The sequence below is a fragment of the Nannospalax galili genome, unplaced genomic scaffold, assembly GCF_000622305.1.
Source record: "Nannospalax galili isolate Female #2095 unplaced genomic scaffold, S.galili_v1.0 scaffold311, whole genome shotgun sequence".
Taxonomy (NCBI): Eukaryota; Metazoa; Chordata; class Mammalia; order Rodentia; family Spalacidae; genus Nannospalax; species Nannospalax galili.
Window position 1 is genome coordinate 3,803,558 of NW_008330298.1, and position 12,304 is coordinate 3,815,861.

The 12,304-nt window shown below is 38.2% G+C and overlaps 1 protein-coding gene across 5 annotated transcripts in view; it reads right to left on the reverse strand.

Moving 5' to 3' along the window:
* The window catches only part of LOC103742847 (A-kinase anchor protein 17B), a 224,411-nt gene that overhangs the window by 21,440 nt on the left and 190,667 nt on the right, over window positions 1-12,304 (reverse strand). For all 5 annotated transcript variants that reach the window (XM_029568940.1, XM_029568942.1, XM_008843981.3 and 2 more), the window contains exon 4: window positions 3,765-4,533. In XM_029568940.1, the coding sequence (XP_029424800.1) occupies window positions 3,765-4,533 (769 nt within the window). The remainder of the gene's footprint in view (window positions 1-3,764; window positions 4,534-12,304) is intronic.

The following is a 12,304-nucleotide window of genomic DNA, read 5'->3' on the forward strand; positions in this document are numbered from 1 at the left end:
AAACTCAAAGAAAAACATTTCCTCCAAGTTTCTCAAGACAAAATTATGAATTTTCACTGCTGAAATTTTTTTATTCATTGACTGTTATCCAGTATTTCACTGTCATATCTATGTGGTCTCATCCTGATTGCTGTGAATTAAACAGCATAAGTACTTACACTACTAAACTTCAACTGTTAGATTCAATGCTTCATACTATAATAGTAAGATATACATATAAAATCAAGATTATGCTAAGTGTGATGTGCACACCTTTAATCCCAGAACTCAGGAGGCAGAAGCAGGTGGATCTCTGTGAGATTGAGGCCAGCCTGGTTTAAATAGCGAGTTCCAGGCCATTTGGGGCTACAAGGAGACTCTGTGTCAAAAAGACAAACAAACAAACAAAAAAATCAAGATTATTTTTATGTAATAAGTTGATTAAAATGAACCACTGGAAATCTATGAAGTACATTCTGATGGAAATAAGACGTATGTAAGTATGGATAAAAAGCAAGTCAGTTGCAATGATGACTTATGAATCTATCAATCCCGAGTATGAAAAAAAATTTCAAGTCAATGATTTGAGACAGGAACCATTATTCTTCTGGTGAAATACCAGCATGTCTGTACTTGAACAGAGAAGAGTTAGAAAAGCAAATGTATTAAACAGGAGCTTCATAATTCATTATATGCATAAGGAGCAAAGTCAATACTATTTTCATATTTTTGTGCATTAATACAGTATTACAGACATAAAGATTTTTGTGAATTTTGTTTCACTGATTTCCCTTGTGATGTCAATTCATTGTACTGTCTCTCTGTGTGAAGCAGCCTCAATTCAAAGTGGCCTAGATTCCCTCTGCTTATCAGTTTTTGTATTGTTTGATTTGAAAAAAAAACAAGTGTTTTTTCTATTCGGCAGACCTCATTTTTATATTTTATAATACATCTTTCTCCTTTTATAGTAGTATATATTCTTTCCCTTCAATTTTTTTATCTTTGGTTCTTTCTACCTTTAAAGAATTGCCAATTTTCCCCATTAAGAATAGCCTGCAATTGTACACTTAAATTACTGTATCTGTCTATACAATTCTATTCCATCACCATATGAATGGTGATTAAGTGCACACCTGTATTACACTTTTAGAAGAAAATAAATCAACTTTATCTTTAGGCTTCATTTGTATATACTAGCTCCTTCCTTCCTTCCTTTCATCTTTTTAAGAGGGTCTCCCTATAGCCCCAGCAGGCCTTAAACTCACCATGTAGACCAGGCTGGCCTTGATCTCACAGAGATCCAACTGTCTCTTTCTCCATAGTGCTGGTATTAAAGGTATGGGCCACCATATCCAGCCTGTACCAGTATCTGCTTTTCCCTCAAGAATATTAATAGCCAATTTAACTATAAAATACTCAGAAGGGTATTTATTTTTAATGTGATTATATGTTCTGGAGAAAATCTAAGCTGTTCTAGCTGTGTTAATTTAATGCTTGACTGAAGAAATTTTGTAGCTTCAGATGTAGAATTTTAGTTAAATGCTTTGCATTTTTCTTCCTATTAAATATAATGCTGGGCCAGTTGGGTCCTTTGTTTGTATAGGCAGTAAGTAGAACTCTTTGGCCATTTAGGAAGCTGGATTACAGGCTGCTCTGGGCCCCATCAGATAGTTTACTACATTATTGTTCATTTCAGCAACAGATCAGTTGGTGAAAGGGCAGACTGGGAGGGAAGAGACTGAAGTTCATAAAAAGTAATTTTAAAGATAATTCATTGTAGGGGCTGGAGAGATGGCTCAGTGGTTAAGAGCACTGACTACTCTTGCAGAGGACCCAGGTTTGATTCCAAGCCCCCACATGGCAGCTAATAACTGTACATAACTCTAGTTCCAGGGGATCTGATGCCTTTTTCTGACCTCCACGGGCATTACACAACATGGGTGCATATACACACATGCAAGCAATACAGTCATATACATGAATTTTTTTTAAAGACAATTCATTATAAATCATTTTTCTGAGCTGTACAAACAAATTATAATTACTGATGGTAACATATTTATAAAGTCTACAGAAAAACATTAAAGCTATTGGAGAACAGGAGCGAACTTGAGGAGAAATGTGGTTAGGCTTTTATATTTTGGTGTATGAACTTTTGACAATGCAGTCTGTGGCATTTTCACTTCTTTATAAAATATTTTAAATACACACAAACACATGTTGCTGGGGGTGGAACCAGGGCCCTGTGAAAAGTAGACACCTGTTCTACCATTATGATATTCCCCGAAACAAGAAAATATGATTTATTTCTTTTTAGTTTTTTGAAATAGCATGACATATAGCCCAGGTTAGCTTCAAACTTGCTCTGTAGCAGAAGACAACCTTAAATTCCTGATCCTTCTGCCTCTACCTCCTAAGTCCTAGGATTATAGGCATGTACTACCACACTTGATTTTTTGGTTTTTCTGGAGTGCAATGGACTCAATCCAGGGCTTTGTGTATTCGAGGCAAGGACTCCACTACCCTAGTTACAACCATAGTCCCACCTTTCTTAAGAAACAGGGTCTCATGTAGTCCAGGCTGACTTAAACTCATGATCCTTCTGCCTCCACCACAAAAGTGCTGAGATTAGGGACATGTGTCACCATAACTAGCTGAAAATATGATATTTAATGTTAGAAATTCTGTATCTGAAAGAAGGCTCAATTATTAGGGGCTTTATGAGGCAAAGTTAGAAATCAAACATGGAAAGCATAACATAGTTTTGTTTGTTTAGTCTAAATGGCTTTCTAATTAGGTTCTCATTAAGTATGTGGCAGTTCTTTAGCATTTTATTGGCACCTGTATTGCTAAATAGTCATTGCTTTTGAAAATCGTACAGTGTATTTATTTAGTTGCTAGTTAATTGCCTACATTTTCACATTTTTATATTGTGTTTATGTCTTATAAGAAATTATGGTAGTTGGGCTGTAGAGATGACTCGGTGGTTTAGAGCACTGGCTACTCTTGCAGAGGATCTGGGTTTCGTGCTAACAACAATCCTAACTCCAGTTCCAGGGCATCGAATGCCCTTTTCTGACCTCCATGGGCATTGCACAACATAAAAACACATACACACATACAGGCAGTACACTCAAACACATAAAATAAAAATAAAATAAAAATTTTTTTAATTAAAAAAGAAACTATAATAGCTCTATTTTGAGTAGTCTAAATGTTCTCAGGCCTTGAAATGAATCTTGATGAGTGAGGGGAAGGGAGGAGATGACCAAAGCAATACAGATAACAATGAAATGACATGACCAGATAGCCAGGCTGATTTTGAAAGTAAAGGATCCAAGTTTGTCAGGATTCTGATTGAACAGTTTACTTGATATAATGTCTTGAAAATGTAAGTTGTGAACCCAGGAGTGATGAAGGAGTAAACTGATCTCCCTGTGGTTTCAGACTTCATGACTCCCCTCAAAGCAAGTTGTTACATACAACAAGCATATGAGATAGTTCCATTGGGGGTCATGAATAATCCTTTAATACCATCAAGTAGCTGGGGCAGAGGCCCAGATTATAACAACCACCACTTTAAAATCACAGCTGTTGGGAATACCTAATATCAGAAGATTGAGTGTTCAAATCAAGGCTATTTTTCTTCCCAAGCATAGATTTATAAATGGTTAGCTGTTGATCAGAGCCTAGTGGAGTTTAACAACATTTATTTTAGATGCTTTCTTCTATCTCTGGCTCAGAATCACCCGAACAATGAAAACTAAAGTCTGGACTCTTCTTACCTTAATGTTACATGCCAGAGCTTTGCCATCATCTCCTTTAAGCATCAGCTTCATTCCTCGAAGGGACTCCATGGCTTTTATAAAGTCAGTTGACTCCTGGTACTGTATAAAGGCCTCAAATGTTTGCAAGCCAAAGTTAAAGCCCCCAAAGCTCCCACCTGTCATCACTTCTCTGTAGGGGTCAAGCATAGGGATATCCACATTCTTGATCTTCCCAAAGCTTTCGAAGACCACCCGAAGGATCTCTTCACAGGGCTTCTCCCCACTGGAACCTTTACGTGCAAACCACTTACAGGGCAAGCCTTCAAAATAGATAGAATCTGGGCTCTTATCATGTTCCTGGTCTTCAGCCCCTTCAATCACCGAGGCCTCTTTGTCTTTGGGGAAGTGTTCCCACTCTCCCTGGGCATCTGTAGCCACTACTTTTAAGTCAGTTTTCAAACCATTTAACTTGATGATCTTCCCATGTAACTTTGCCTTCAGGATCTGAACCAAACTTCGGGTTTCAGCCTCACCCTCAAATCGGATGAAGTCTTTTGTACTCTTGGAGAGCCGCACGGTGGTGAACTGGTCAGGACAAATCAGGCTTTTCAGCTGGTCAAGAACTTCCCAGTTAGAGAAGGGCCTCACAGGTTCTATACATTCTGGGAGCAATACGTTGATCATTAATTTTGCTATAGGCTTGAGGTAGAGGTGCTGAGCAGCACAGAGCTCTGTTGCCTCCGAGTTATCATAAACCACTGTGACTGTCATGGTGTCGTCACACCACCTTAGAGGACAAAAGAGAGACATTGAATACAGATAAAGTGAAACAGATTTGGAGTGTGAAAAGATGCTACTATTGCTAGACTGAAATCTAACTGATAATGGAAAGAATACTATGGGTAGAATTAAAACAGTTTCCTATAACTTGGAAATAATGGGCAATTGCAGTAGCATTGTAGAATGAAAGGTTAATACTAAACAGCCAATGGCATTCCTATATATCAACAATAAACAAGTTGAATTAGAGATTTAAAACATGATGCCAAGCCAGGTGTGGTGGCTCATAACTCCAGAAGCAGAGGCAGGAGGAATGCCATGACTTTGAGGCCATCTTGACTTACATTAGTTCCAGGTCAGTCTGAAGTACAGAATGAGACCCTGTCTCAACTTCCCTCCTCCTTCTCCAAAAACATGATGCCATTTACATTACCACCAAATCCATGAACTACTTAGGTCGAAATCTACTAAAACATTCATAAGATCTATACAAAGTAAACTATAAAACCCTGATTTAAAAATATCAAAAAACTGGATATGTGTAGTAAATGAATAAGATGGCTCAATATGTACAGTTCTTTGTAACTAGATCTATACATCCAACATAACCCCAATCAAAATCTCAGCAAGTCACTTTATTAAACAAAAATTGATTCTAAAGGTTATATGGAAAGGCAAAGGCTCAATATAGCCAACTCAATACTGAAAGATGGGGGGGTTGAACTGACACTCCAACTTCAAAATCTCTTTAATATTACAAAGATAGGATGGTACTGGCAAAAGAATAGACAAATAGATTTCTAGAACAAGATAGAAACCTAGAAACAGATTTATACACAGTCCATACATATCTGAAGAAATGAGCAAAGGTTGTATTTCAATGCATAGTGCTGAAACAATTGCAACAACAGGACAAACACTCTGATTTTTACAATGAGTCAAAAATAAAAACGAAGAGAGGCCCAATGGATGGATGCTCTTTTGTGCCCACCAAAAGACTCTAGTGGGCTCTGATTAAAACACTTAGAAAATATTTTCTGGCTTTTCCTGGTTCCCTGCTTAGGATGTGTTAATAACTAATGCTAATAACTCTTGCCTTTATTTTTCCTCCCATCTTTTTTCCAGGTTCCAGTCAAGGACTTCCTTTCTTCCCTACTAGTGACCTGCTTTGGGGATCTTTCAGATTGGCCTACTGGAGAGGTGTCCCAACTGCCACACCCAATGGCTTATTCAGCTCAAAGAAAAAAGATTGATCATCACCCCAATTCCCTCACAGCAGTTAGGGTTACCTCTTCAGAGTGGGGAATAATGAGAACAGGATGTAGAAACTTATAGGCAGCTCAGGGCAGGAACCCCAAAAGCAGAAGTTCCAAAAATGTCCTTAGTTCTCTGGCCAGGAATGCCATAAGGGAGCTCTGGTTTCCTATCTCCCACTAAATGAGCCTAAAGGCTATGCATAAGGGTGAGGACTAGAACTCCAGCTCAGACACTGATTCCTTCTGGTGAACAGCTTTGAAACAGGATCTCTAGATTTTCATGATGAAAACGGGTTGTATCTATTCCCTAATTTCAGCCCATGACCTAAATAATTTGGGGGTTACCTCTTAGGACTGGTGAATGACAGTAAAGAATGCAATTTACTTCTAGGTGGAGATGTGCCATTGTTTCTGCCCTTAAGAGTTAATCTAATTCGGTGGGTCCATGACCTGGCCCACGCACTACCCCTCATAAAGGCAGGACCAACCATAGGCAGGACCACTTTAAGCCATGCTAAAGAAATAGATGGAGCCAGCATGATAGAGCATACCTTTAATCCCAGCACTAGGGAGGTGGAGGCAGGCAGAGCTCTGTGAGTTCGAGGCCAGCCTGGTCTCAATAGCAAGTTCCAGGCCAACTGGGGCTACAGGGAGACCCTGTTTCAAAAAGACCAAAAAAGAAAGAAAGAAAGAAAGAAAGAAAGAAAGAAAGAAAGAAAGAAAGAAAGAAAGAAAGAAAGAAAGAAAGAAAGAGATGGAATAATTATCCCTTTTATAAAACAATACACGTTTCCTTCTCAGAATTCACAGGATCCAGTGCCTCTAGCAGTCACTGCAGGTGTGCTCACATGCACATACCCCCACACAGACACACATGTATATGTATAATTAGCACTATAACATTTAGAAATGGGCCTATCAAGTTTGGGGATGTGGCTGAGGGGTAGAGCATTTGTCTACCATGTTTAGGGCCCTAAGTGTGATCCCAACAACAAAAATAGGCCAAAGATCTTAACAGACATCTCCCCAAAGAAAAGATACCAATGGCAAAAATAATTTTAATAGTATCCTTTCTTAGATTAATTTCAGAGTCCAGGTTATATTCTTCTAAATGGCCTTGCTAGAAATCAACTCCTAAATTCTTTTGTCATGGATTTGTGTGTGTGTGTGTGTGTGTGTGTGTGTGTGTGTGTGTTTGTATGTGTGTGGTGCTGTGGATTAAGCCCAAGCCCTTGCAAATATTAGAGTAGTACTCTACCACTGAACTAACTACACACCCAACCCCTGAATTTGATATTCAGAAATCATCAAAAGTGATCTAGATCAAGAGCTCTTTGGGGGGGGAATGATTATAAAGCAAAACCTGATTTTCCTCCAAAAAACCTGATTGTCACTGAATTTTGTAAATGACCTCTGAAAGTCCCAGCTAAAGCAATTAAACAAGAGAAAGAGATAAATAGTACCCAATTGGAACGGAGGACATCAAATCATCCATTTGCAGGTAACATAATCTTATATACAGAAAAGCCTAAAGACTCTCCTAAAAATGTTAGAACTGATAGACAAGTTACATAATATAAGACCAATACACAAAACTTAGCAGCATTTCAATACAGTAATGAACTAGTTGAAAAACAAATCAAGGAAGTAATCCCTTTTGCAGTAGTTATAAAGATACCTAGGAATGAATTTAACCAGGGAGATTAAACAATTCTACAATAAAAACTATAGAGCATTGAGAAAAAAATTGAAACACACACACACACACACAATGGAACAATGTCTCGTGAAAATGTAATATATAATCACAATGGAATACTAGCCAACCTTCAAAAGAAGAATGAAATCCTGTCATTTGTCATAACACGGATAGAGCTAGAAAACATTATGTTAAATGAAATAAGCCAGGAATGGAAAGACCAAGATTTTAGGGTCTCGCTTATATGAGGAAGGTAAACCGATCACTTTCATACAACTGGAGAGTAGAATTATAGTTGCCAGAGGCTGGGAAGGTTAGAGGAAGGGGGCGGGGGGGAGAAACTGGTTAATGTGCACAGAGTACAGTTGGCTAGGAGAAATAATTGCTCATGTTCTATAGCACAGTAGGGTAACTATGGGTAACAGCAATCCATAATATATTTCAAAACTGCTAGCAGATCGGGTTTGGAATGTTCCTAACACAAAGAAATGATATGATACATCTCTGATTAAATGGACATGTCAATTATCCTGATTTGATCATTATACACTGTATACATGCATTGAAATGTCTAATTGTATCCCATAAATACATATAATTATTAATGTAATTTTTAGTTTTAAGACTATATGTCAATTAAGCCAGGGATGATGGCACACACTTTTAATCCCAGCACTGAAGAGGCAGAGGCAGGCAGATGTCTTGTGAAATGGAGGCCAGCCTGGTCTACATAGAGAGTTCCAGGCCAGCTGGGGCTACAGGGAAACCCTTTCTCAAAAACCAAACCAACAAACAAACAAAGAGAGAAAATGAAAGGAGGAAGAAGAAGAAAGGAAGGAAGGGAGGGAGGGAGGAGATTATATTTACTGATAACGTAGAGTGCTCATGATAATTTAGAGGAAGAAACACTGCAGAATAATGCATAATATATTTGTGTAAAAACAATATAATAAACTATAAAAATAATATAAACATATATGTATAGCTACAAATATACACATGTGTCAAATCTGAAAAGATGTACATCAAACTGTTAACAATATTTCCCTAGGAAGTAGGTTATGAGTAGAGAAGGGACTTTCCCTTTTTGCTTTGCACACTTTATTCATTTATTGATTTATTTATTGGTGCTCAATAGTGAGCCCAGAGCCTCATGCTCGGCAAGCACCCTCTCACTGAGTTATTAATAAGAAGCAATTTACAACTGCTGACATGCACTTGCCTAGGAAAGCATCAAAACGGACTAATACAATAACCATCTCCTTCCACCACCAATGCAGCCCTCTATTTGCCATCACCAGCATCTGACTCTATAACTAAAGGTTGTATGAGTCACTGAAGCCTGGGAAATTAGAATAGGATTCTGAAAAACAAAGTATTGCTTGGCAACTGCAACACTAGCTACATCAGAGGTTGCAGAGTCTATTTTTGAAAGCTGCTTTATTGATTTGGGCTGGGAATGTGACACAGCGGTAAGGTTTGTCTAGCATGCAGGAGGCCCTGGGTATCATCCAGCATCACAAAAACAAACACTGCTTTACTGAGTCATGATTGAAATATGATAAACCATGGTTCATAACATAAACTTCACAAGTAGCAACAGTGCGCATTATAATAAGTCTTGGTATATGTACACACACCCATGATCAAACCACCTCCATGATCAAGATAGTGAAAACACCCATCATGCTCATAAATATTTTTGTGCCTTTCTGTAATCTTCCCCCTGCCTTCAGCAATCATTTATGCAACTGCAAAATGCTTACTTCACAACCTATTTATTCTGTAACATAATAAAAATGAATATTTCTGGAAAACACTAATATAATAGTAAACTAGCAGGTGCTTTCCTCTAAATCAGAATACTTTCTTAATTCCAAGGTCAATGTGTCAATCCTTATTTAATTAAAACTGTTAAGGGCTCTGCTTCACTCTTGAAAACAAGTCTAAAAGCATCTGTATTTTTCTCACCACATGATCTCTGTTTTTAACCTCATTTACACCAAATAAACACATCCAAGCATATAATCAATTTTAAATTGTATACTATATAGTAGGCTGTGCATTAATCAAAACATAGCAACCAAAGCAAGTAGAAAGGCTGAGATCAAGTTATTAAGCTATGGCTTAAAACTGACTAAAGCAACCAAATTTGCACTATAATTTTCCTTTTAAGAAGCCAGCTCTTTTGAATGTCATGGGAGTTACGAAGCATTTTCTGATTGGATTTAAGGCCTGCCCCATAAGACAAAAACTCATGTCTGGTACCATTAACTGAGTCAAGAACCTGTGTCTGTGTAAATCATAGTCCCTAGAGGAGAACCTACTACTTATTTGCTAAATGAACACAGTATTAAACTGACCCTAAGTACTTATCTTAATATCCATAGACTAATGCATCTCTCAACCCTCATCAAAGAAGCTTCTTTTTGTAGTAGATGACTATTAATACAGATATCTACAACCAGTCAGTGTGCAGAGAATAAAAAACTGAGCAGTGCTCAGCCCTAAATGGGACATCTATCAATCACACCTCTTCCTCCGACTGCATAGGGATCATTGTGGAACAAGGGGCATCAAGACTGTAAGAACCAGAGGTAGTGGATGACTGCATCAAAATAGTGTTTTCTGAACAGAAAGAGGGATGTTGCACACATGAACTCACGCAGCAGTGATTGTGTGCCCAAGACCTGCACAAGATCAAGCCAGCCCAAGCCCAATCATGGATGGGGAGGGAGTCAAAAAGGCTCACCCCTATCTGAGGAGTTATTGGCAACTGATGACTGCTAAGGGAGGGACAGTCAGTTTACTTCAGGAATGTAGGCCCTGAAAGACTACCCATGCTCCACAAGACCGTCCTATACCAATGCACATACTGCCAGCATTAAGTGGACTCAGTAGGTCTAAAAACAAACAGAACATGTGAAGATACAAGGGGACAGAAGTGGGGGGCACTGAGGAGGAATTGGTGGGGTGGGAATGGGGAGGTAGGAGTGGATTTGTTTACCTTTTTTGGTTTTGGTTTTCGTTTTTGTTGTTGGTGGGGGTTTTTGGTTTTGTTTTTTTTGTTGTTGTTTTTTGGTTTGTTTGGTTGATTGGTTTCTTTTTTTTTTTTTTTTTTTTTTTTTTTTTTTTTTGTTATAAATTCTGGTTATTAAAACTCTGTCAGATGTTTCACTGGTGAAGATGTTTCTCTTGAACTCGTAGAGATCTGCCTGCCTCTCTACCTCCCAAGCAGTGGGACTACAGGCATGTGCCACCACACTTGGCCTTGTTTACCTTTTTTAAACCTAAAATTAAAGTATTAAAAATAAACAAATTTGTTAAAAAGGAAAAAGGAAGCATGTGCTTCAATTGACAATAATAGTAGAATTCATTAACAACAGCCCTGTCATTTTCACCAACCATCGTCATATGTATAGATCAATTTATTTCACAAAGGTTTAAGAGCTTAGATAAACCAAGTCCTCATACAGAAAACGTTGTAATTAACACCGCCATGAATTATCAAAAGTTCAAATTTAAAAAAAAATGCTCATTGATTTAATTTGCTTTTCTGTTGCTATGCTAAAACATTCTGACCAAAACCAACTTGGTGAGGAAAAGTTGTATTTGCCTTAAACTTACAGGTCACAGACCATCATGTTGGGAAGTCATGGCAGGAACTCAATCAGAAAGTGAAGCAGAAACCATGGAGGAATGCTGTTTACTGGCTTGCTCACTGGTTTATGTGCAACTACCTTTATTATATAGTCCAGGACCACCTGCCTAGGGACAGTACAGCCCACAGTGGGTTGGGCTCTGCTACATCAATTAGAAATCAAGACAATGCCGCCCCATGGACATACCCACAGGCCAATCTGATCAAGGCAATTTTCAATTGAGGCTCTAGGTTATGTCAAATTGGCAATAAAACCTAACTAGGACACTCATGTTCTATCACATTCAACCATGGCCTTCCCACCTTCTCCACCCACATACACACATCTTTTAAAAATGCTTTTATTATCATATATTAATTATAACTATTAATGGATTTAATTATGACATTTTCATACATGTACATAATATATTTGAATCATATTCACCCCTATTACCTTCTTTGTCCCTTTCTAGTGCCCAGTAATCCCTTCACTCTTCCTAATTAGCTTTCTTCTCCTTTCCATACATTTTTTTCTGTGACCCATTGAATTTCATTAGAGTTGTTTATAGTAGTATGGGTCAGAGTTTCTTTACAGAAGCATGGACAACATACAAGTGGCTACAGCACTGAAAAAAAATGTCTCTCCCTCTGCAATCAACCATTAACTGAAAATGTAAACCATCAGGGAGTTGTGGGTGACCAGGAGCCCCTTCCCCTTCCATGATAGGGTGCTAAGGATCCCAAGCTTGTGGAAATCTTGTGAAAGTAATCACAGCTCACATGTATAAATCTTTCTTCTACTCTTGTGATTAAAAGAGCTCAACTCAGTAGTGGGGAACGGCTGGGGGTGCCCACAACACATGGGACAGTAGCAGGGATATCAGAGTATAAGGGCTCTAGTGGGGGGAGGGAGGCTATGGGACGGTGCCATCTGGGAAGTGCATGTATAGTTGAGTAAGATGGTTTGGGATGTTCTGTGTGATATATATACACATACACAAAAAGAAAAAAACAACAAACTAAAAAAATGTATTATATTTGAGTAGGAAGCATAAAAATTTACATCATGTTAATTAGCAGAGGTGATGAACATTACCATAGAAATCTACCTGATGACTTTATAGACATACACAGGTGCCAAGGATCCGAGTGCAATGGATTATGACTAGTAATACTCAGA